Consider the following 24,528-nt stretch of genomic DNA (forward strand, 5'->3'; position numbering starts at 1 on the left):
CGCCACTACTAACCGAGTTGGCCGAGTCCTAAGGACATACCTGCCTTTTCCAACATACATGCTAGACTGGGTCAGTGGCAGGTGATGAGGGAACCAATAAGAGGGAAAAACGTACTTGACCTCCTCCTCCTCAATCTACCTGTACTAGTAACAGTGACCAGCACACGGTCCTTGTGGAGACAAAGTCCTGTCTTCACATTGAGGATACCCGCCATTGTTATGTGGTACTACCAATATGCTAAATGGGATAGATTTCGAACAGATCTGGTAACTCAAAACTGGGCAGCCATGAGGCGCTGTAGGCCATCAGCAGCAGCAGAATTGTACTCAACCACAATTTGTAACCTCATAGCCCGGCATATCCCCTCTCTACCATTACCATCAAGCCAGTGGATCAACCCTAGTTCAATGAAGAGTGCAGGAGGGCATGCCAGCAGCAGCACCAGGCATACCTAAAAATGAGTTGTCAGCCCAGTGAAGCTACAACACAGGAATACTTGCATGCCAAACAGCAGAAGCAGCATTCAATAGAGAGGGCTAAGCAATCCCAGAACAAACGGATAAAATCTAAGCTCTGCAGTCCTACCACATCCAGTCATGAATGGTGTGGACAATTAAACAATTAACAGGAAGTAGAAGCTCCACAAATATCCCCATCCTCAATGATGGGGGAGCCCAGCACATCAGTGCAGAAGACAAGGCTGAAACATTTGCATCCATCTTCAGCCAGAACTATCATGTGGATAATCCATCTCAGCCTCCTGAGGTCCCCAGCACCATAGATGCCAATCTTCAGCCAATCCGATTCACTCCACGTCACATCATGAAACAGCTGAAGGCACTGGATACAGCAAAGGCTATGGGGCCAGACAACATTCCGGCAATAGTACTGAAGATTTGTGTTGCAGAACTAGCTGCAGCCCTAGCCAAGCAGTTCCAGTACAGCTACAACACTGGCACCACCCGGCAATGTGTAAAATTTCCCAGGTATGTCCTGTACACAAAAGGCAGGACAAATCCAACCTGGCCAACTACCACCCTATCAGTCTGCTCTTGATCATCAAAGTGTTGGAAGGGGTCATCAACAATGCTATCAAGCGGCACTTGCTCTGAAATAACCTGCTCACTGACGCTCAGTTTGTGTTTTGCCAGGACCTCTCAGCCCCTGACCTCATTACAACCTTGGTGCAAACACAGACAAAACAGCTGAATGCCAGAGGTGAGGGGAGAGTGACTGCCCTTAACATCAAGGCAGCATTTTGACAGAGTATGGCATCAAGGAGTCCTAGCAAAACTGGTGTCAATGGGAATCAAGGGGAAAACTCTCCATTGGTTGGAGTGATACCTAACACAAAGGAAGATGGCTGTAGTTGCTGGAGGTCATCATCTCAGTCCCAGGACATCAGTGCAGGTATTCCTCAGGGTAGTGTCCTAAGCCCATCTACAGCTGCTTCATCAATGAACTTCCCTCCATTATAAGGTCAGAAGTGGGGATGTTCGCTGATGATTGCACAATGTTCAGCACCATTCGCAACTCCTCAGATACTGAAGCAGTACCTGTATCACAGTATCTGTGTCCAGATGAAGCAAGACCTGGAAAACATTCAGGCTTGGGCTGATAAGTGGCAAGTTACATTCGTGCCACACAAGTGTCAGGCAAAGACCATGTCAAACAAGAGAGAATCTAACCATCTCTCCTTGAGGTCCAATGGCATTACCATTACTGAAACCCCACTATCAACAACCTGGGGGTTACCATTGACCAGAAACTGAACTGAACCAACCACAAATACCGTGGCTACAAGAGCAGGTCAGAGGCTAGGAATTCTGTGGTGAGTAACTCACCTCCTGTCTCCCCAATGTCTGTCCACCATCTACAAGGCACAAGTCAGGAATACTCACCACTTGCCTGAATGGGTGCAGCTCCAACACCACTCAAGTAGCTCAACATCAACCAGGACAAAGCAGCTCCCTTGACTGGCACTCCATCCACCACCTTCAACATTCACTCCCTCTACCACCGACTCACAGTAGCAGCAGTGTGTACCGTCTACAAGATGCATTGCAGCAACTCACCAAGGCTCCTTCGACAGCACCTTCTAAACCCGGGACCTCTACCACCCAGAAGGACAAGGGCAGCAGACACGGGAACACCACCACCTCTCCTCATGGGGAGGCGGTTGCGTAGTGGTATTATCACTGGACTAGTAACCCAGAGACCCAGGGTATTGATCTGGAGACATGGGTTCGAATCCCACCACAGCAGAAGGTAGAATTTGAATTTACTTAATAAATCTGGAATTAAAAAGCTAGTCTAATGATGGCCATGAAACCATTGTCGATTGTTGTAAAAACCCATCAGGTTCACTAATGTCCTTCAGGGAAGGAAATCTGCTGTCCTTACCTGGTCTGGCCTACATGTGACTCCAGACCCACAGCAGTGTGGTTAACTCTTACATGCCCTCTGAAATGGCCTAGCAAGCCACTCAGTTGTACCTAACTGCTACGAAGTCAATAAAAATGAATGAAATCGGACGGACCACCCGACATCAACCTAGGCACCGGAAACGACAATGGCAAACCCAGCCCTGTCGATCCTGCAAAGTCCTCCTTACTAACATCTGGGGGCTTGTGCCAAAGTTGGGAGAGCTGTCCCACAGACTAGTCAAGCAACAGCCTGACATAGTCATACTCACGGAATCATACCTGACAGACAACGTCCCAGATACTGCAATCACTATCCCTGGATATGTCCTGTCCCACCGGCAGGACAGACCCAGCAGAGGTGGCGGGACAGTGGTCTACAGTAGGGAGAGAGTTGCCCTGGGAGTCCTCAACATCAACTCTGGACCCCATGAAGTCTCATGGCTTCAGGTCAAACATGGGCAAGGTAACCTCCTACTGATTACCACCTACCGCCCTCCCTCAGCTGATGAGTCAGTACTCCTCCATGTTGAACACCACTTGGAGGAAGCACTGAGGGTCGCAAGGGCACAAAATGTACTCTGGGCGGGGGACTTCAATGACCATCACCAAGAGTGGCTCGGTAGCACCACTACTGACCGAGCTGGCCGAGTCCTCAAGGACATAGCTGCTAGACTGGGTCTGCTGCAGGTGGTGAGAGAACAAACAAGAGGGAAAAACATACTTGACTTTGTTCTCACCAATCTGCCTGCCACAGATGCTTCTGTCCATGACTGTATTGGTAGAGTGACCACCGCACAGTCCTTGTGCAGATGAAGTCCCACCTTCACATTGAGGATACCATCCATCGTGTTGTGTGGCACTATCACCGTGCTAAATGGGATATATTTCAAACAGATCGAGCAATGCAAAACTGGGCATCCATGAGGTGCTGTGGGCCATCAGTAGCAGCAGAATTGTACTCAACCATAATCTGTAACCTCATGGCCTGGCATATTCCCCACTCTACCATTACCATCAAGCCAGGAGACCAACCCTGGTTCAATGAAGAGTGCAGGAGGGCATGCCAGGAGCAGCATCAGGCATACCTCAAATGAGATGTCAACCTGGTGAAGCTACAACCCAGGACTACTTGCATGCCAAACTGCACAAGCAGCATGCAATAGACAGAGCTAAGTGATCCCATAACCAACGGATCAGATCTAAGCTCTGTCGTCCTGCCACATCCAGCCGTGAATGGCTCCACAAACATCCCCATCCTCAATGATGGGGGAGCCCAGTACATCACTGCGAAAGACAAGGCTGAAGCATTTGCAACATTCTTCAGCCAGAAGTGCCGAACTGATGATCCATCTCGGCCCCCTCCTGAAGTCCCCAGCATTACAGATGCCAGACTTCAGCCAATTTGATTCTCTCCGCGTGATATCAAGAAACGACTGAAGGCACTGGATACTGCAAAGGCGATGGGTCCTGACAATATTCCGGCAATAGTACTGAAGACCTGTGCTCCAGAACTTGCCACACCCCTAGCCAAGCTGTTCCACTATAGCTCCAACACTGGCATCTACCCGGCAATGTGGAAAATTGCTCAGGTATGTCCTGTACACAAAAAGTAGGACAAATCCAACCCGGCCAATTACCGCCCCATCAGTCGACTCTCAATCATCAGCAAAGTGATGGAAGGTGTCATCAACAGTGCCATCAAGCAGCATTGCTTAGCAATAAACTGCTCAGTGATACCCAGTTTGGGTTCCGACAGGCCCACTCAGCACCTGACCTCATTACAGCCTTGGTTCAAACGTTGACAAAAGAGCTGAACTCCAGAGGTGAGGTGAGAGTGACTGCCCTTGACATCAAGGCAGCATTTGACAGAGTATGGCATCAAGGAGCCCTAGCAAAACTGGAGTCAATGGGAATCAGGGGGAAAACTCTCTGCTGGTTGGACTCATATCTAGCGCAAAAGAACATGGCTGTGGTTGTTGGAGGTCAATCATCACAGCTCCAGGACATCACTGCAGGAGTTCCTTAGGGTAGTGTCCTAGGCCCAACCATCTTCAGCTGCTTCATCAATGACCTTCCTTCAATCATAAGGTCAGAAGTGGGGGTGTTCGCTGATGATTGCACAATGTTCAGCACCATTCACGACTCCTCATATTCTGAAGCAGTCCGTGTAGAAATGCAGCAAGACCTGGACAATATCAAGGCTTGGGCTGATAAGTGGCAAGTAACATTTGCACCACACAAGTGCCAGGCAATGACCATCTCCAACAAGACAGAATCTAACCATCTCCCCTTGACATTCAATAGCATTACCATCGCTGAATCCCCCACTATCAACATCCTAGGGGCTACCATTGACCAGAAACTGAACTGGAGTAGCCATATAAATACCGTGGCGACAAGAGCAGGTCAGAGGCTAGGAATCCTGCGGTGGGTAACTCACCTCCTGACTCCCCAAAGCCTGTCCACAATCTACAAGGCACAAGTCAGGAATGTGATGGAATACTCTCCACTTGCCTGAATGGGTGCAGCTCCAACAACACTCAAGAAGCTCAACACCATCCAGGACAAAGCAGCCTGCTTGATTGGCGCACCATCCACAAAAATTCACTCCCTCCACCACCGATGCACAGTGGCAGCAGTGTGTACCATCTACAAGATGCACTGCAGCAATGCACCAAGGCTCCTTAGACAGAACCTTCCAAACCCGCAACCTCTACCAGCTAGAAGGACAAGAGCAGCAGATGCATGGGAACATCACCACCTGCAAGTTCCCCTCCAAGTCACACACCATCCTGACTTGGAACTATATCGCCGTTCCTTCACTGTCGCTGGGTCAAAATCCTGAAACTCCCTTCCTAACAGCACTATGGGTGTACCTACCTCACATGGACTGCAGCGGTTCAAGGCAGCAGCTCACCACCACCTTCTCAAGGGCAATTAGGGATGGGCAATAAATGCTGGCATAGCCAGTGACACTCACAACCCACAAACAAATAAAAAAACTTTCCTGAGGCATTGAACAAAAACATGAGAGAGATAAAAAAGTTGCATCAGAATAATTCATGTAATTTTCTTTGGCAAAAGCAAGGTCACTCCATTTTTAGCAGTCAGGTTTGCACCACTCCCTATTCCCTCAGTGAGAAGGCAAAACAAGCAATCAACACCATGATCATCACCACAATGAACAGGAGATGCCTTCGTAACAGCTGCAACCCAAAGCCTTGCACAAAGAAAACAGACATCCATCAAATGAACCATTTCAGTTTACAAAAATAACCTAGATTGATGCATTGAAATCTGAATAGTCAACCTGGCTGCACAGAATTAAAGCTTTTTGCAAATCAGTCTCCTTTGTCAGGACCATAAATTGCACTCCTAATAAAAACTCACATACACTGTGAAACGGGGAGGCAGTAAATCCATCAAATTGGCCAGGGCAGACACTGTGAAAGAGAGAGAAAGGTACATGGTCTGGACCACTGTCAAAATAAAGGTCTCCACACAACCACTTGCTAAATCACAAAAGGACAATAAATCAAACCTAAGTAGTGAAAGAAAACTATAGAGGTGTGGCACACAAAGAAATATCACCTATCAAATATTAGAAGTGCACTAATCTCTCTCGCCCCCACCCCAATAACTGAGTAATTCCTTCTGGATTCATCAGATGGTTATCAGTTCAGGGCATGACCCAAATTCCTCTAAATAAGTCACTGTAAAGCCATGATAAACATGGATCGCTTCTAAATTTACAACCATTTACAATGAAACTGTATCATGTAAACACTGCTGTCATTGACATGACACTTTCCTCTCCTTCACTTTATCAGAAACAAAAGGTGAACTATATATATGGAGAGTTTCACAATACTTCTTCACACATGCAGAAGTCCATTTGGTTTAGTCATGCTGGTTTCCTGTTGAGCACGTGCAGTACAAATCTACTGACCACAATGTCAGATCTGATCAATATTTAATTGAATATTTTTTAAACCAGTCCTGTTAATTTTTTTCCCCCAAGAATGGATTCCCAGCATTTCCCATGGGGAAGTTATTGTCTCTACAGCTTGGTATGCAAAGTCAGGGTCAAGAAAATTCACAAATTCAGATGCCACTTCGAAAGCAGTTCTAAGACATTTGTTTATTTATTTATTTATTTTTATTTAGAGATACAGCACTGAAACAGGCCCTTCGGCCCACCGAGTCTGTGCCGACCAACAACCATCCATTTATACTAACCCTACAGTAATCCCCTATTCCCTATCACTTCCCTACACTAGGGGCAATTCACAATGGCCAATTTACCTATCACCTGCAAGTCTTTGGATGTGGGAGGAAACCGGAGCACCCGGCAAAAACCCACGCAGACACAGGGAGAACTTGCAAACTCCGCACAGGCAGTACCCAGAATCGAACCCGGGTCCCTGGAGCTGTGAGGCTGCGGTGCTAACCACTGCGCCACTGTGCCGCCCACAGTGGATTGCTCAACCAATATTAGGAGAGACAAAATTTGTCACGTGACAGAAATAACGAATACTGATCAACATGCTATTGATCATTTATTCTTCCATCTACGCCCTTTGCAAATGTCCCATCAGCAAGTTCTGTGAGCAGGACTCACAATTTGGCTATTCCGAAGGTATATGAACAGCTTTTTTGCTTTCCGGGTGACTGTTCCAATGCCTGTGAACTTAGTTTGCCACTGTTTACAAACAATTAGTTTTTGATTGATTGGCTGTCTTCCTTTTGTACCAGTCTGGATCAATGGGAAGAAAGTATACTGGCACTTTAGTTACTTTCTTGGTATATCACCAGGCTGATAATAGCTAATGATGAAGACCACCACAAGGTAAATTTCTTATTTAAAAGATTTCTTCAAAAATATGTGATCCTAAGTATTTAAAGGGATTGCAATAAAACACAAACAGTTTCTTTGTTGCTTTGAAAGACACTGGGCTATGTTGAACTATTACAATGCATTAAAAATTTGCTGCTCATTTTAATCTTGCTCCTGTTAGCGTTACTTCTTAATAAACAGTTAATAGCTTTTCATCCAAGTCTAAGGGATCGTTAGTGCATTATTTGCCATTAATCAGAAGTTAAGATGTGTTTGGTGAAATCCCCATATTGTTTCCAGTGTACTACTTATAAAAAGGGTTAACTATTCACCCTGCAGACAGCTATCCCATAATACATCACATACACCATCAATATTCAGATTCAAAGAGAATGAGCACTTGCCTATGAAAGTAGAATTGTGTGTTGCACATGAGCAGTGTCACAGGACCTGAGGATTGAAATTGTTACACCCTTGTTCAAATTAGGGGGAAAAGGGCAAACCTGGCAATTGCAGGTCAGCCAGTTCAACGTCAGTGGTGTGGAAAGCTGACAGAAACAATAATCTGTGAGAAAACTGGACAAGCATGGACTAATAAAGGAGAGCCAGCATAGATTTAAGAGCAAATTGTGTTTGACTAACTTAACAATTTTTTTTAACAAGGTAACAGAGAGGGTGAATAAGGGCGGTGCAGCTGATGTACTGTATATGGACTTTCAAAAGGCATCAAGTACCACATAATGGGCTTGTTAGCAAAATTGAAACCAACGGAATAATTAGTAGCAGCATGGATATAAAATTGGCTAAGCAACAGAAAACAGAAGCTTTGTGGTCAATAGCTGTTTTTCCGACTGGAGGGAAGTAGACAATGGTCTGCCCCAAGATTCGGTACTAGGGACTTAGACCTGGCGGTAAAGCGTATAACTTCAGAGTTTGCCAATGACATGAAATTTGGAAGTGATGGACAATGAGGAAGACTTTGAACTACATCACCGTTCCTTCACTGTCGCTGGGTCAAAATCCTGGAACTCCCTTCCTAACCAGCACTGTGGGTGTACCTACCTCACACGGACTGCAGGGTTCAAGAAGGCAGCTCACCACCACCTGCTCAAGGGCAATTAGGGATGGGCAATAAATGTTGGCCTAGCTAGCGATGCCCACATCCCGTGAATGAATGAATAAAAAAATAGATAGTAATAGACTTCAAAGAGGACATAGGCAAGCTGGTGGAATGGTAGATGAAATTCAATGCAGAAAAAAGTGTGATGTGATACATGTTGGTAGGAAGAATGAGGGGAGATAATACAAGCTAAATAATACAATTTTAAAAGGGGTGTAAGAACAAACACCTGGGGATGTTTCTGCACAAATCTTGAAAGGTTGCAGGATAGGCTAACAAGGCAATGAATAAAGCATATGGGATCCTGGGCTTTATAAATACAGGCAGAGTACAAAAGTCAGGAAGTTATGCTGAACCTCTATAAAACACTCATATGACTCTAGCTGAAGTAATATACATCCAATTCTGGGTGCCAGATTTTAGGAAGGACATGAAGACTATGGAGAGGATATACAAGAGCTTTACTAGAATGTTATCCCTCATCCTTGGAACCAGATATGTGGATAAACTGGAAAAGTTGGGATTGTCCTCCAAAGCACAGAGAAGGCTATGAGGAGTTTTGATAGCAGTGTTCAAGTCATAAAGAGTATTAATAGTTTTTCCTTAATTACTCTGCTTCTCATGGAAAAAAGGCACAGATTTAAGGTGATTGGCAAAAAAACCAGAGGCGACAGGAGGAAAATCGATTTTACACAATCAGCGGTTAGGATTTGGAATGCACTGCCTGATAGGGTAGTGGAAACAGATTCAATAGTAGCCTTCAAAGGGATGTGTTTTTCTCATAGAATTGTAGAATAGTACAACACAGAAGGAGGCTGTTTTATTTAGTCTTTCTTTTTTTCCATTTACTCATTTTAGTCTTTGCCAGCTCTTGTAGAGCAATCCAGTTAGCTCCACTGTTATGTTCTTTACCCATATCCCTGCAATTAGACTCAAGTTCAAGAATTAGGAGCATACACTGAACTACTGAACAAGCTTCCATTTGCACTTATTGATAACTAGCTGGGAACACTGACAGCTTATTTTATTCTCTCTGTATGGTTTGGAAGAATTGCATGTTGTATGTTTCAGCATGGATCAGTTCCAGACAGACAATCTCACTCAAACATTTCATATACACGGTAAAGTCTTCCCTCAACAGGGTATTTACATTAACATCAGGGGATCAAGGGTAGATTCCATTTCTTCACTTTCTTTTTACAACAAGTTGACAGTAAAATGAATTACATGAAAAATGGCCATGTGGACCTGCAATTGAGAGTTCAATATTCATCATACCCAGCAAGATGAACTGTTATGGAAGCAGTAGCATGGACTTACAGTCTCCTTCTCATCAACCCAGAACTGGAACACAATTTTCTATCGCCATGAAACAACTGTTCGATGATTAAGCGCTTGAGACTGATTACTATTATATTCCAGGGTCAGGCCAGGAAGTGCAACGATGCAACTATACAAAAAAAGTTACTCACCTTTGCCTTTTCTGTCGACATAGTAGTGTTTAACTTCACAGTTCACAATAGCCTGCAGGAAAAATACAATACACAAACACAAGGCATTAATGAGATAGATCAGGAATCTCGGCATTAACAAAATGGATTAGGAATTTCAGCACAACCCCAGAACAGAGCACACAAGCAAATTAGAGTCAAAAGGCAATTAGTGACTTCATCACACGTTCTATTTGGGTTCAGTACCAACTATGGCACAGTTAAATCATCGACAGCTACAGGTCGTTGCACAGAAATGGTGCCAACAGCTACCCAATTCACTAAATGCATTTTTTCTTCAGACAGATGCACTCTTAAGATAGAACTTTAAAACAGAATCACAATTAAAGCTGTGAATAAAACCATATCATCAGCATGGACTGGAGAAAAGGAACGCATCTATCCTTGCACCACACATCAGGCAAGACTTAACCATAGTACAAAAGCTCAGAGAACTTACAGTGTAGCTGTGCTAGAGGAGGCAAGAATAGCACTGCATTTCTTGTTGCACATTTGGCAACAAGGTCAGATGTGGTTTTCTGACTTAATGTAAAGTAGCCATTGCTGAATGATATTACTGCAAATATTTCCGGGCAACATTTGGTAGTCGACACAATCAATTGGTTCACCTTAAGAAGAGGGTGGTGTTTCTTTCCATACTTTGTAGACAGATCCATTACAGCTGAATTACAAGGAATGATAACATGAACTGGAGAAGTTTAATTACATCCTTTAATTCACCATGATTATGGATTATATCTTGTGCATCAGAAATCTATCAAAGGTATTCTTTATCATGCAGTAAATACTGGCCATGCTGAGCAACTGGCTGCAGCACAGGGCACTTGCTACATACTGGAGCTGTAAAAGGCACTGGTGGTCTACAGTTTTCAGAACCACAGGCCTGTACAAAGCCCTTTCCATACTGTCTCAGCTACACAACCATCCTCGAATGTCCATGTTCCATAGCATAATGGAAATAAAAGCACTTAAAGATCTTTTCATCCTGACACAGCTACTAAGTTGGCTCACTCACATAAACAGTGTGGAAGATAAAACTCTACAGTATGTGTTTCTCACCAGACTAATGAGACTTATCTGAATGAAAATACTGACAACAGTTCAGCAGCTAAGAAAAGCAACTTGGAGCATGGATGAGATTAGAGGGTGTCTGCATGAAAAACAGCAACTTTTATATAATATTCCATAATCTCTCTAAATTTATCTTTGAGAACAAATGTACACACACATAGCGTAATGCCCCACTCTGGCAGTAATTGCTGAGTCCAATCTCCAAACTAATCACTCTATTGGAGTTACATGGCTCAATTGGTTTTGCAATCCACCAAGAAACTGTCCCAAAAAGGACTTACAACATAGCTACACTTAAACAACTTACATTTATATAGTGCCTTTAACATAGAAAAATGTCATAGATGGTGCTTTTGTGGTAGAAATTATAATATGGCCTCTCAATTCACGGCACTACAGTGCCTTCACTTGTAGGAGTGTGTAATTCAAGCGTGGCAAGTTTACATATTTAGTTTTCCTTATAAATGGGAACTTATAATGGGAAAAACTGAAGTACATGTAGATGGAAGACTATTAAATTACTAGTTGACTTTGTGCTTGAGGACACATGACTAAGTGCAGTCTTCAGGTGGAGCAGGGTTAGAGGGAAGGAGAAAGTTGGATTAGTGCAGAGACGTAATTCAATCCCCATCTTAAAATCACACACTCTGTCCCTATGTTTATGTCTCTATTACAAATTCCGATGTCCATATTTGTAATAGAAGTTGCCTCTGTCAACTTGTCACATGCAGTGACTGTGCTGCAGCTTCTCCACCCGGGGACAGAACTGGAGACAATGTAATTACAGTCTGACAAGCCTTACATAGACATATTCAACCAGAACTGGGGCCACAGGAATTCATAATGGAAAAGTTAACAGGAAGTGCGTGCAGATGCAGTATTTTTAATATATTAAATAAATGTATAGATTAAGCCCTTTAATTTTCTGCCCTTCGTTGATTACAAGATTTTCCTGTACCTCTAGTACTTTGTTGTTCACTGCAAAGACTGAAGGAAGGCTTCCCAGCTGGCCACGTAAGGTTCTGCAGTAGTTAACTGACTTCAGGCAATTCCTAGGTCCGATTCCCAATCGTTACTGAGTTAGCCGATCGCTGTCAGGGCACTCAGTTGGTCTCAGCAACCTTGCAGTCGAAAAAAAACAGCTAGAGTCACTACTAGGGCACGCATATTATAGATCATTGAGTCCCATCATATAAGCAGCTCAGGAAGTAGAAGTTTATCCTAGGCGGTAGCCAAAGCAGGATTTATTAAATTGGCCGTCAGTTATACTTTCCATCAGATATTTTGTTCCATTGACTGAATATCGCAAGGGTTTATTACGGACAGCCATTTCAATACCATCTGCTTTTATCTACTGCCAAAGACAAATTTCTAACCCACAGACTTTACAGAATATCATCCCTCTTAAATAAACTTCAAATATAACATATTTTAAAAGAACAGCCAGAGTCACATCAAGTCTTTTAACGACTGACTGCCCAGTCAACAAGTTCAATATATCCAGAGCATTTTGCTGCTACGAGGGTAGCATACACATTCAAATGTGTTAGAACGTTTGTGCCAGAGCAGTCCTGAAAAACACAACTAGTTTCCCAGGACTAACAGTTGCATTCCTGCATAAAATGAATGGCAAAAAATGGTGCTGTTTCTCAGGGTGACATTGTAGCACAGCACACTGGAGATCCTGGATGTCAGCCCATTAGGATTCGTAGCCAAGAGACACAGCACAAGTTATATGGTGTACAAAGTATTTAAGATCTAAGTGCGAAGGAGCAAGGAGCAGTCAGTAACTTATGTAACATTCCCATGTCCTAGCTCTTTTAAATATCAGATGTGGACACTCACGGTTATACATTTCTTGAGCCACAGACATGCTGCTACCATCAGCTGAACTGGTGCTGAAGGGAACTGTCAAACATTAAAAGTCTTCAGAATCAGCTGTGCCATTCAGCACAGAACAGAATCTGTGTACCACGTTGCTGGTTTGTCACCTCACTATATGCTTTGATGCAATTTTACTGGCTTCCAAGATCATTGTCCAGAAAGAAATTCAAGCTTCAAGGATAGAATCAAGATTACAGAAGAGCCAAGCTTTGCCACCCACCATACCTGCACCGCCGCTCACTCTTTAACTTGAGTTCACTAATTTAATGCCATTTCCCTGCCTTTTCCTTGTGTTTTTTAATGCTTTGCCTTTTCTAAATCTTAACTAACTCCCTTTTAAATGGTGTTATAAATCTCGGCTCAACGCTGCTTGTGGTAAAGCATTCCATGGTCTAATAAACAACTGTGAAATCATTTCTTCTGACGCACACCTCCTTTGTTCTATTGATAATCCTGAGTTTTGCCCAGCTACTGATTGTCCAAGCAGTGGAAACAAACTTGCATTATTTACCCACTTAAAACCTTTCATAAATTTAAAAACCTGTTTACAATTTAACATTCTCTGTTCCAATGAAAAGCCCTAGCTTTATTTAGCCTTGCTTCACAACTATTGGAAGAATATTAGAACCGTTAGTGGACCGTCCAGAACTGCACACAGTAAAAGAAAGAATTTGTACATTGCACCTTTACAACCTCAGGATGTCCCAAAGTCCTTCACAGTCAATGCAATACTTATGAAGTGTTGTCACTGTTATAATGTACAACACAGCCTCCAATTTGCATACAGAAAGCACTACAAACAGCAATGTAGATAATCTGTTTTAGTGATGTTGGTTGAGGGATGAACATTGGTCAGGACACCGAATGGGGCCTCAGTTTAAAATCTTATCCAGAAGACAGCATGTCCCTGTGTATTACACTGCAGTGTCAGCCAAGATAATATGCTCAAGTCTCTGCAGCAGAGTTTGAATCCATGACCTCCTGACTTAGAGGCAATAGTGCTACTAGTGAGCCCAGGCCGACACCCTATTAGGCCTCTGTGAACCAATGCACTCTTCTCTAATCAAAAGTACCAACAGAAGTGATTCCAGTCCATAGCCAATGCTTGAAAAATTACTCAAATTTAATTAGACATAACCTGCTCATTACAAATCCTTGCTGACAGTCCCTGATAAGCCCACGCCATTCTACATATTCACAAATTTCAGCCTAGATGTACCCAACATTTGAGTAAGACTAACTGGCCAGCATTTTCAGGCTTACCCTTTTTCGAATAGAAGTTTAAGGCTTGCCACCCTCCAGCACAATTCCTGGTTCCCAAACATGCTTTTCGAAAATAATGGTTAATGTCTATGCTATCTATACCACATCCTCCCTCTTTATTGGTTGAATAACACATGGAATGAATATTTACCAGGCTCTGTTCAAAACTGAGCCAAAGGGAGTGCAGTTGTATGAGTTCAATAAAATGATTTTGATGCATCAGGACTTCAAGTATATTGCACAATGGAGTGAAAGATCACAAGTTCATGCGCTCAGCAAAAGCTCATGTGCTCAATAGGATGCAGATCACGCCCAGACCATTGTATAGAAGAGCAATGGAAAATCTGAGAGATTAGATTGAACTACAGGTACATAACTGTACACAAAGGCTAGGGAACAAGTAAGCTAAGAAATGGAGTTTGGGATCAAAATCAACACTACCTTCAAAAGGAGAAAGAACTTATGGGGATGGGAACAGATGATAACAGAGCAGTTATGTATTAAATAAAAAACATACTCCCCATTTATATAAATTAAAGTAGAACAGACATTTCATAAGGATGTAGCTGCGATGTTGCATTTCATTCTACTTCCCTCCTCTATATAACTATTTTAATCTCTTCTTTGATCCAACCACCCATCCAGCACTTTCTTATTTCACCATTCTGATGGCATAGCTTGTGGACACCCAAATGTCATTTGGAATGCCATTTACTGCAAAGACGTTTCAGTTTTGCAAAATCACAGTGCAAAGCAAGTTGGTGGTGTTCTTGATCGTCAGTTGTCATAAGATTTATTACTGCAAGTTAACCTAATGAAATTCAGACAGTAAGTTGCAATGATGTACAGACAACTGACGATTAAGAACACCACCAACTTACCTTAGTCCTTGTGCAACAGGCCAGGATTTCAAACTTTTCAAGATGGATTTGAATTTATTACAAGTTAGTGAAATGAAAGTCACAGAATCAGTTCCATATATTGTATCTCTCGTCTAGGTATAAAATTATGCTCCCCAACTGGGTTTTCTGTCCCTTTCCCTATTCCCAAAATCAAACTTTAAGCATCACACCAGGCTTTAACAAGTCTGGTATTTCTGAACCACTTGCCTTATCTGCAATGCTTCTAAGTGATATGAATGTAGGATAACAGAAATTCCTGCTCCGGCATATCCCAGCCTGACTCAGCACATTGAATTTGTGGACTTGATAGACTACCCTAATCTACCCAACCTCTGCAAACAGGGCTCAGTGAACATAGAACATATTGGGATAACAAAGAAATACATAAAATATGCCAGATGACTGCCATACACATCTGGATTCACCAAACCCTAATGGGCTACATCATGTAATGGTTCCAACATGTGAACATAACAGTATGATACTCTTCCGTCCAAACCATATAGATGGAGCTTTGATGAGCAAGTCTCTTGAGTTAGTTGATCTCAGCCATGAGAGCTGTTGAATGCTGTTACTAGCCCCAGTGCTGCTGGACTAAAGAGGGGAGAGATAAGCCGAGGAGCCTTCTAGCAATCACTATCTAGTGATCCCATCTGATAAGTGCAGTTGGGTGTTAAATTATGATATCCACCATGGTGGAATAGCATGCTATAACTGTCAAGGCTCACCTATGAAGCAAAGCGTTGGACAGCTACTCAGAACTGTATCCTAGCAACAGACACAACTTTCATAAAAGAGAATAATAGGAGCAAAAAAACCTATAGAACTCCAAAAAGCAGCTGTTAATCAAGAATTACATATCAAAAGATGTCACTATGCAGTTCTGTCCAGCTTATTCTGCACTTTGAAAATATCCTGTTTATACAAAAACATATAAGCAAAGCAACACCCTACCCATACAAAAACACAAATTTGATTATTTTACATGGATCTTTTTACTTTTTGTCCCTGATCAGGAAGCAGCCAGCTTCTACACCTGAGAGGAAGAGTTGACTGCCCAAACCCATGACCTATCACCAGAAATGCAGAGATATCCGGTACGTCAAACTACTCTGAGTGCTGCCTGTTCTCCAGATCTTCAGAATGAATTTCTAGAAGTTTATTCTGATTTCATTTTACAACAAGAAGAAACTTAATAAAAACTATGAAGTAAATCAAGATCAAAATCAAGTGCATGACTCAGTGTGAGCAATTTAGATATTAACATTATCTGTCCAATGACAAAACTGCAAAATATTGATAAAATATTTTACTTTTTACCCGATACAGCATCACTGAAATAAGTCAACAGTTAAAAGTTGACTGTGTACTTCTAATAGCTTTCCTGTATTACATGATCTAGTTTCCTGAAAGGTCATTTGTAGCCAATTTTACCTTGCTACTGCCACACCTAGTCAAATTTCCAGGATACATACACCCTTGTCTCCACACTTCCTTCCCTCTGGGCATATGAACAAGTTTCATTTATATAGCATCTTTCACTTCACAAAACATCCCCCAGAGCACCTTACAGGAGGGAAGTGAACACCAAGCAGGAAATAAAATAGAAGCTACAGGAAGTGGCTAAAAGCATATTCAAAGTCTTTTGAGTTTTCAGCAGGCTTTCAAAGGATAACAGAAACTAACATGGCTAAGAGGTTTGAGGAGAAAGTCCCAGCATGCTGAGATGGATTAGCTGAAAATTCTATTATTTGGGATGGGGAATGCACAATTGATCAGAGTTGATGTTTGGAGAAAGACAGTAAATCTATAAAGATATTTAAAGACAAGTATGAAGATTCTGGAATCAATATGCTGGGGAACAGGGAACCAATGGAGGTACACAAGGATATGTGTAATGTGTGTGTGTAGGTCAGGGTACAAACTGCAGAATTCTAAATGGGTTCAAGTTCATATAGGGTGGAACTAGGAAGGCTACTATGGAAGGGTGTCAGTGGAGAAACTGTTCCTTTAAGTGACAAAGGCGTGGATGAGGGTCATTGATGAGTGAGGTCGGGAGTATAGGTGGCTGATGGTCTTGAGGTGGAAGTAAGCAATCTTTCCACCTACAAGACAGGGACTGCACTTCAAAGGTACTGCACTGTCAATTAAATGCTTGGGACATCTAGTGAATATTAAAAAATGCTGTATGAATGTTTCTTTCTGATGGATTGGTTGAGTAGTATGAAGCTCACTTCATGTTCAAGTACGACACTTCAATTGTATAGAGTTGGCTTCAGTCTGAGCAAGCAGTGGGCAGACCAAAAGAAGCAGCATGTGAAATGCACAGTTCTGGGAACCAAATAGGATTATTTCAATCTTACTGACATTGAACTACACAGTGAGCTCCAGGAATTGATGTCTAAGAGGCAGCCAGACAGCACGCTAACAGTTGTGGTGACGTGACTGTCATCGGCCTCACATTATGCAGATAATGGCACAAAGGGACACAGAAATGACCATACAGGCATAGATGCTGATAGAAGGGGTGCTTCTGACTGCTTTGGGACAGACAGGAGTGGAACCAGAGAACAGCAGTGCTGTGGAGATGGATGGGGGCGGGGGTGATGAAGGATGGATGTTCCACTCTCCTTCAGTTTCTCTTTTCCATTCCTCACTGTAAGCCCTTCTTTCTTTCCCACGTTCGCTCTTTCCTCCCTTCCTCATTCACTTTCCCCTCCCCCCGCCATCCCATCCCTCGCTGCTCCAATCCCTCCCACATTCCTCTCTCAGGCAAATAGGTTTTTTTAACTCTGGAGCTGCCCGTGTCACCGCTGCACCGTAACCCCGCTCCCAGTCGCCGATATTACACAATACTTACCAAACAGTTAGGCCTGTCTCCGGTTTTCTCCCTCTGTCCAACCCGCTCCGTCAGGCTGCACAGGGATCAATCAGCACCACTCGCCTGATCCTGCAGCACTGGCACCGTCCCATCAACCACCGCGCCTACAGCTCCTCCGTTATCCCGGTAGGCCTCGCGCTAGGATTCATCCAAAATCCCGGCAGGCTCTGCAGCATGGGGTAGAGGGTGTGTTTGTTTTGTATTCCCAATTGTGTTTTTGACAAGGTTTAGAGTTCTGTTTATTCGGAATTGGTTATAGTTCTACTTTTGTATCTTGAGGTGAATCATTTCCCTCCCTGTGTCCAATTGCAGGAGAAAGACTTATAGCCTTGCTCTGTTCAAAGGAACTGCAATAGAGATGGGTACTTGCCCCCTCTGTAGTAGAGTTCATAGCCCCCCCCCCGTGGAATTAAAGATTAATCTGCAGGACATCATTGCAAGTAACTCAGGTAAAAATCATAGGGACATGCAAAAATTGTTTTTTAAAAACTTTGAATCCTCTTGTTTATGTTATAAAATGCATTGGAGTAAGTAGTAGATCATTTGACTTTTTTTTATTCTTTCATGGGATGTGGGCGTCGCAGGCCAGGTCAGCATTTATTGCCCATCCCTAACTGCCCTTGAACTGAGTGGCTTGCGAGGCTGTTTCGAAGGCATGTAAGAGTCAACCACATTGCTGTGGATCTGGAGTCACATGTAGGCCAGACCAGGTAAGGACAGCAGATTTCCTTCCCTAAAGGACATTAGTGAACCAGATGGGTTTTTACAACAATCGACAGTGGTTTCATGGCCATCATTAGACTAGCTTTAAATTCCAGATTTATTAATTCAATTCAAATTCCACCTTCTGCTGTGGTGGGATTTGACTGGGTGGGGTGATTGGAGACAGGTAGTTGTTACGAACACACAGGACAACAGTCTTGCTTGTACTGGGTCTTTATTGAACTGCCTACTCATGGATACCTACAGTGAGTGCCTCATGGTATAGGTCACATGACTACAGCAAGCCAAGAGACTCATTAGTACAGTATTGCATTTCTATCCCAAACATTGTTTTCAAACAAACAAAATTGCATGCATTATCGTTTACACTGAGTTGCCCAAATTACATACAAACATATATATGAACTGGGAGCAAGGAGTAGGCCACTCTGTCCCTTGAGCCTGCTCTGCCATTCAATAAGATTATGGCTGATCTGATTGGAAGCTCAACTCCACATTCCCCAATAGCCTTTTCACCTGCTCCTTATCAAGAATCTATCTACCTCTGCCTTAAAAATATTCAAAGACTCTGCTTCCACTGCCTTTTGAGGAAGAGAGTTCCAAAGACTCACGATGCTTTGAGAGAAAAAAATTCTCCTCATCTCTGTCTTAAATGGGTGACCCCTTATTTTTACACAGTGATTCCTAGTTCTAGATACTCCCATAAGAGGAAACATCCTTTTCCACATCCACCCTGTCAAAATCCCTCAGGATCTTAGGTGTTTCAATCAAGTCGCATCTTACTTCTAAACTCAGCAGATACAAGTTTAGCCTGTCCAATCCTTCTTCATAAGCCAGCCCATCCATTCCAGGTATTAGTCCAGTAAACCTTCTCTGAACTGCTTCCAACGCATTTACGTCCTTCCTTAAATAAGGAGACCAATACTGTACACAGTACTCCAGATGTGGTCTCATCAATGCCCTGTATAACTGAAGCATAATCTCCCTACTATTGTATTCAATTCCCCGGGCAATAAATGATAACATTCTATTAGTTTTCCTAATTACTTGCTGTACCTGCATACTAACCTTTTGTGATTTAAACACTAGGACACACAGATCCCTCTGCATCTCAGAGCTCTGCAATCTCTCACCATTTAGATAATATACTTTTTTATTCTTCCTTCCAAAATGAAAAATTTCACATTTTCCCACATTGTACTCCATTTACCAGCTCTTTGCCCACTCACTTAACCTATCTATATTCCTTTGTAACCTCCTTATGTCCTCTTCACAACTTACATTCCTACCTATCTTTGTGTCATCAGCAAATTTAGCAACCATACCTTTGGTCCCTTCATCCAAGTCATTTATATAAATTGTAAAAAGTTGAGGCCCCAGTACTGATCCCTGTGGCACACCACTCGTTACATCTTACCAACCAGAAAATTACCCATTTATGCCTACTCTCTGTTTCCTGTTAGATAGTCATTCTTCTATCCATGCCAATATGTTACCCCCTACACCATGAGCTTTTATTTTCCACAATAACCTTTGATGTGGCACTTTATCAAATGCCTTTAAGTACAATACATCCACCAGTTCCCCTTTATCCACAGCACGTTACTTCTTCAAAGAACTCCTGTAAATTGGTTAAGCATTACCCACTATGCACACAACTGTTCTTGTGCATTTGCAGTTCATTATTTTTGTCAGTCTCTGCAGATGCATTGCACACATAGTCTTTAAATCGTGCCAGTCTGGTAATGGTGCGTGTGCGTGTTGTTGGCTGTTCATCTGGGTGATTTTCCTTCTCCACGGAGTGCGTTCCTCCCTTGTTGCCGTGGTAACTGTTCCATTTCCGTTGTTGGGGTGCTGTGGATCTCTGGGACTGATTGTTGATATGTGGTCTGTGCAGATGGTGAGTTCACATCTTCCTGATCGGCTGCCTGCAGTGACGGAACAGCTTCTCCAGTTATGCGTGTGTGCCTGTGGTTGCAGTGGTATATCTGGTCATTCACTTCCACCACGTACAATCAAGGTGACAACTGCTGTACGCTGGTCCCACATTGCTACTTGGGCTGACTCTTGTTGAGAGCGTTGAAGGTTTGTACCCTAACTGGCTCTCCAATGCTTAGTTCTGGCAATGGATTGGCAGTTTTGTCAAAATGAAATTTGGCTTTCTAACGCGTCACCTTGATTTTGTCACTCACACCTGTTACTACTTCTGCCTTCAGTATCTTTTTTGCTATTGGAAGAGTAGTTTGGGTGCTGCGTGACATTAGTCTCTGTACTGGACTACTTTCCCTGCCTTCGGTAGGTGTGTTTCTCCACTTGAGGATTGCCTTGTGTATATCTGTGCTGAATTTGCTCGATTTCTTTGATTCTTTTGGCGATTTTCACTGCCGCCTCAGCCTTTCCGTTTGACTGGGGATAGTGTAGAGATGAAGTATGATGTTGAATTTCCCAATCCTTTATGAAGCAGCTGAATTCTTCACTTGTGAACTGAGGGCCATTGTCGCTCATCACAATGTCTGGAATGCCGTACCGACAGAAGTGTGCTTTCAGGCATTCTACAATCTCACCAGTAGTCGTTGAAGTCAGCTGGTCTACCTCCCAGTAGTCAGAATAGTAGTCAATGGTGACAAGATAACCAGTTCCTGCGAGAGTTAAGAGGTCTACTCCCAGCTTCATCCATGGTCTGTCTGGGATGCCATGTGTCATCAACGGTTCTTTAGTTTGCTTAGCTTGGTACACATTACACACACTGCACTGGCTGATGTGGTTCTTGATTTCATTGCTCATGTTTGGCCAGTAGAGCACATCTCTTGCCTTCCTCAAACTCGACTCAATTCCTTGGTGACTTGCATGGATGCATTTTAGCATCTCTCCTCTCAACTCCTTAGTGATAATGACTCTATTTCCTTTGTACACCATGCCATCTTGGCCTGTCAATTCATCTCTGTATGCCCATACGCTTGTGTGACCACAGGATTGTCCTTGATGCTTTCAGGCCATCCTTTCATCACTAGTTCGTGCAACACTTGTAGAGATGCATCTTGTTGGGGAGTTCACTTGATTTGAGCAAGGTCTTGTCTGTCAGATTCAATGTCTCTGCTGGGTTGATGACTTCCACAGCATGTCAAGCTGCAGCTCCACTTTGGATCTGGAAGATTTCACACTCTGTCGTTGGATCCTCTATTTTCTTCATAGGGATTGCTGTTCTCGACAGCATGTCAGCGACGTACATGTTTCCCTTGCTTGTATATCATATCCAGATGATATCTCTGTAACCGGAATAACATTCTTTGCAGATGCTTTGGAGCAGATAGTAGCGGCTTAAGGAAAATGCTTTGAAGTGACTTATGGTCAGAGTCGACTATCACTTTGTCTCTTCCAAGTAGGTAATGATGAAAATGTTCGCAAGCAAAGACAATGGCCAGGCACTCTTTCTCAATCTGAGCGTAGCATCGTTCCATTTGCGTTAACGCCCTGGATACAAATGCAACCGGCTGTTCTTGCTGCATTAGTGTTGCTCCAAGTCCTGTCTCACTGGCGTCACACGTGACTTCATCATTTACATCATAGTATTTCAGCACTCACTAGTTGCTTGATTTTAGTGAATGCTGCTTCTTGTTCTGTGCCCCAGTACCACTGCAGATCCTTGGCAGTGAGTTGGCATAATGGTTCATACTCAGACGACAAATTGGGCAAGAATTTTGCTAAATAGTTGACGAATCCAATAAATCGTTGCACTGCTTTTACATCTGTTGGTCGCCACATCGCTGCTACCGCTCTCACCTTTTCGGGATCCAGGCGAAGACCTTTTGCTGTCAGTACATTACCTATGTACTTGACTTTGGGCATCTTTAATTGACATTTTTTCTTGTTCAGCTTCAAGTTCATCTGGCGAGCTCTGTCTAGCACTCGCACTAGATTTTGATCGTGGTCAGCAATGGCTTCTTCTGTTGTGTCCCGTATCCATAAACTAGCCGATCATCCACTATAGATTCCACTCCGGGAAGATAACTAACTACCTCATGCTGTCTGCGTTGATACTCCTCTGGAGCCGTGGAAATGCCAAATGGCATGTGCAACCATCTGTATCTCCCGAACGGCATCCAGAATGTAGTTAGAAAGCTGCTGCTTTCATCCAGTTTAACTTGCCAATTACCATGCTTCGCATGTAGGGTAGTGAAAATTTTTGCCTTTGTAAGTTGTGGCAAAATTCCTTCGATGGTTGGCATGGGGTCATGAGATCTCTTCAGAGCTTTATTTAGATCCTTCGGTCGATGCATATTCCAGCTTTCCAGTTTGTTTCACTGCTAGCATGCTGCTAATCCATTCTGTAGGGGTTGTCACTTTGTTAATTACTCCCTTCTTTTCCAGCTCTTCTATCTTGTCAGGTTGTCCTTGAGGGCAGCTGGAACTTTCCTCGGCAGATACTGAACTGGTCTTACCCTCTCATCTACTTCAAGATGATATTCTCCAGGAAGACATCCTAAACCTGTAAATACATCATTGTACTCCTCTAGGATCTGTCCGGAGTCAATGGTTTAGTGTGCTGTGACACGTTGCAAATCTCTGTTTGCACGTTGAGGATTACTCGTCCAAGCTTTAGACTTGCTTCGGCTGAGATGAGTGGCTTTTGCTTGCCATCAATGATCTGGAATTCCAGATCTTCGATCTTGACATTGCATTGGGCTCCCAGAGTAATTTGTCCTCTCGACACTAGTATGGTGCCATCATGTGGTCTTGATTTCATAAGGATTTGATAAGTCTCAGGGGCTTCATTTTTGGATCTGTTTGTTGAGCCACTTCGTACAGGTTTGTGAAGGTCATGACGTTGTATGACGCACCAGTGTCTATCTGACACTTAATGTTGACTAGTTGTTCTCCTTCTGCAGTCATCATTCCAACTGTCACAAACCATTTATCACCTATCGATCTGACTGAACTAACCTGTTGTATGGTGTATAGTGATTTGTCAGAATATTCGGCTGATAGCTCTCCAGTGGCCATGTGTACCTGCTTGTTGTGCTTCCTTCTAGCCAAACACTTGTGTGCAAAATAATTCAGCTTCTTGCAGTGAGAACACTGCTTTCCCCACGCTGGACATGCCTTCTTTTCCTTTGTGTGATGTCCTCTGCAGTATTTGCATCCTGCCCTTTGTCTGTGATCTTTCTGCCCTTTCAGCCTGGAATGTTTATCAGCAGAATGCAAGGCCTGATCTGTTCGGCCATGAATATGCTCTAGCTGCTGATTTACAACCTCAGCTCTTCTGCATATGTCAGTCGCTTTCCTGAGAGTAAGTTTCTGCTCTCTCAGCAGACGTGCTCTTACTGCAGGATCTCTTGCGCCTAATACAATCCTGTCTTTAATTAGATCATCTTTTACTTGTGCAAATTCACGGGATTCTGCGAGTTGTGTTAATGCAGTCACATATTGATTAATGGACTCTTCTTCATTTTGGACCCTGATATTGAGCACATACTGTTTATAAGTTACATTCACTTGGGGTTCAAAACATGCATTCAAGGCTTTCAAAATTTCTGCTGTCCTTTTTTTGTTCTTCGTAGAGACTTAGGGTGGAATACAGTGTATAACAGTCTCTCCCCAACAGTGATAAAAGTGTAGCTACTCGTAGCTGCTCTGGTTTGTTAATTAAATCTGTCGCAATTTTGTAATTTTGCCATTGCGAATGGGAAAACTGCCAGTTTTGCTTCTTATCACCTATCATTTTGACTGGCACCAGGAGAGGACGATTTACAGTCATTGTGTCTTACCCAGTGCTTCTTTGTTCCTTTTCTGTGGCTTCCTGTGGCTTTTAGCATCTTTCAGCGCTCAGAACTTTCCTGTTTTCCTCTTTTAGTAACTGTGCTTCTATATAGCTCTTCAACACTCAATCTCAGCTCCACTCTGACAACATG

General features: G+C 43.1%; 1 protein-coding gene and 1 long non-coding RNA gene across 2 annotated transcripts in view; one reads left to right on the top strand and one right to left on the bottom strand.

The window, feature by feature from the left end:
* Positions 1-18,001, bottom strand: part of zgc:63587 (uncharacterized protein LOC393431 homolog) — a 192,341-nt gene extending 174,340 nt beyond the window's left edge. Inside the window, exons 1-3 of the mRNA XM_068055332.1 lie at positions 17,876-18,001; positions 11,925-12,087; positions 9,857-9,908 (exon numbers count right to left, since the gene is read on the bottom strand). Of these exons, the coding sequence (XP_067911433.1) occupies positions 9,857-9,877 (21 nt within the window). The 5' untranslated portion in view covers positions 9,878-9,908; positions 11,925-12,087; positions 17,876-18,001. The remainder of the gene's footprint in view (positions 1-9,856; positions 9,909-11,924; positions 12,088-17,875) is intronic.
* A 23-nt stretch (positions 18,002-18,024) lies between these two features.
* The window catches only part of LOC137382837 (uncharacterized), a 39,310-nt gene continuing 32,806 nt past the window's right edge, over positions 18,025-24,528 (top strand). Inside the window, exons 1-2 of the long non-coding RNA XR_010977291.1 lie at positions 18,025-18,345; positions 18,481-18,606. This is a non-coding gene — a long non-coding RNA (uncharacterized lncRNA). The remainder of the gene's footprint in view (positions 18,346-18,480; positions 18,607-24,528) is intronic.

Source organism: Heterodontus francisci, chromosome 23 (genome assembly GCF_036365525.1).
Source record: "Heterodontus francisci isolate sHetFra1 chromosome 23, sHetFra1.hap1, whole genome shotgun sequence".
NCBI classification, from domain to species: Eukaryota; Metazoa; Chordata; class Chondrichthyes; order Heterodontiformes; family Heterodontidae; genus Heterodontus; species Heterodontus francisci.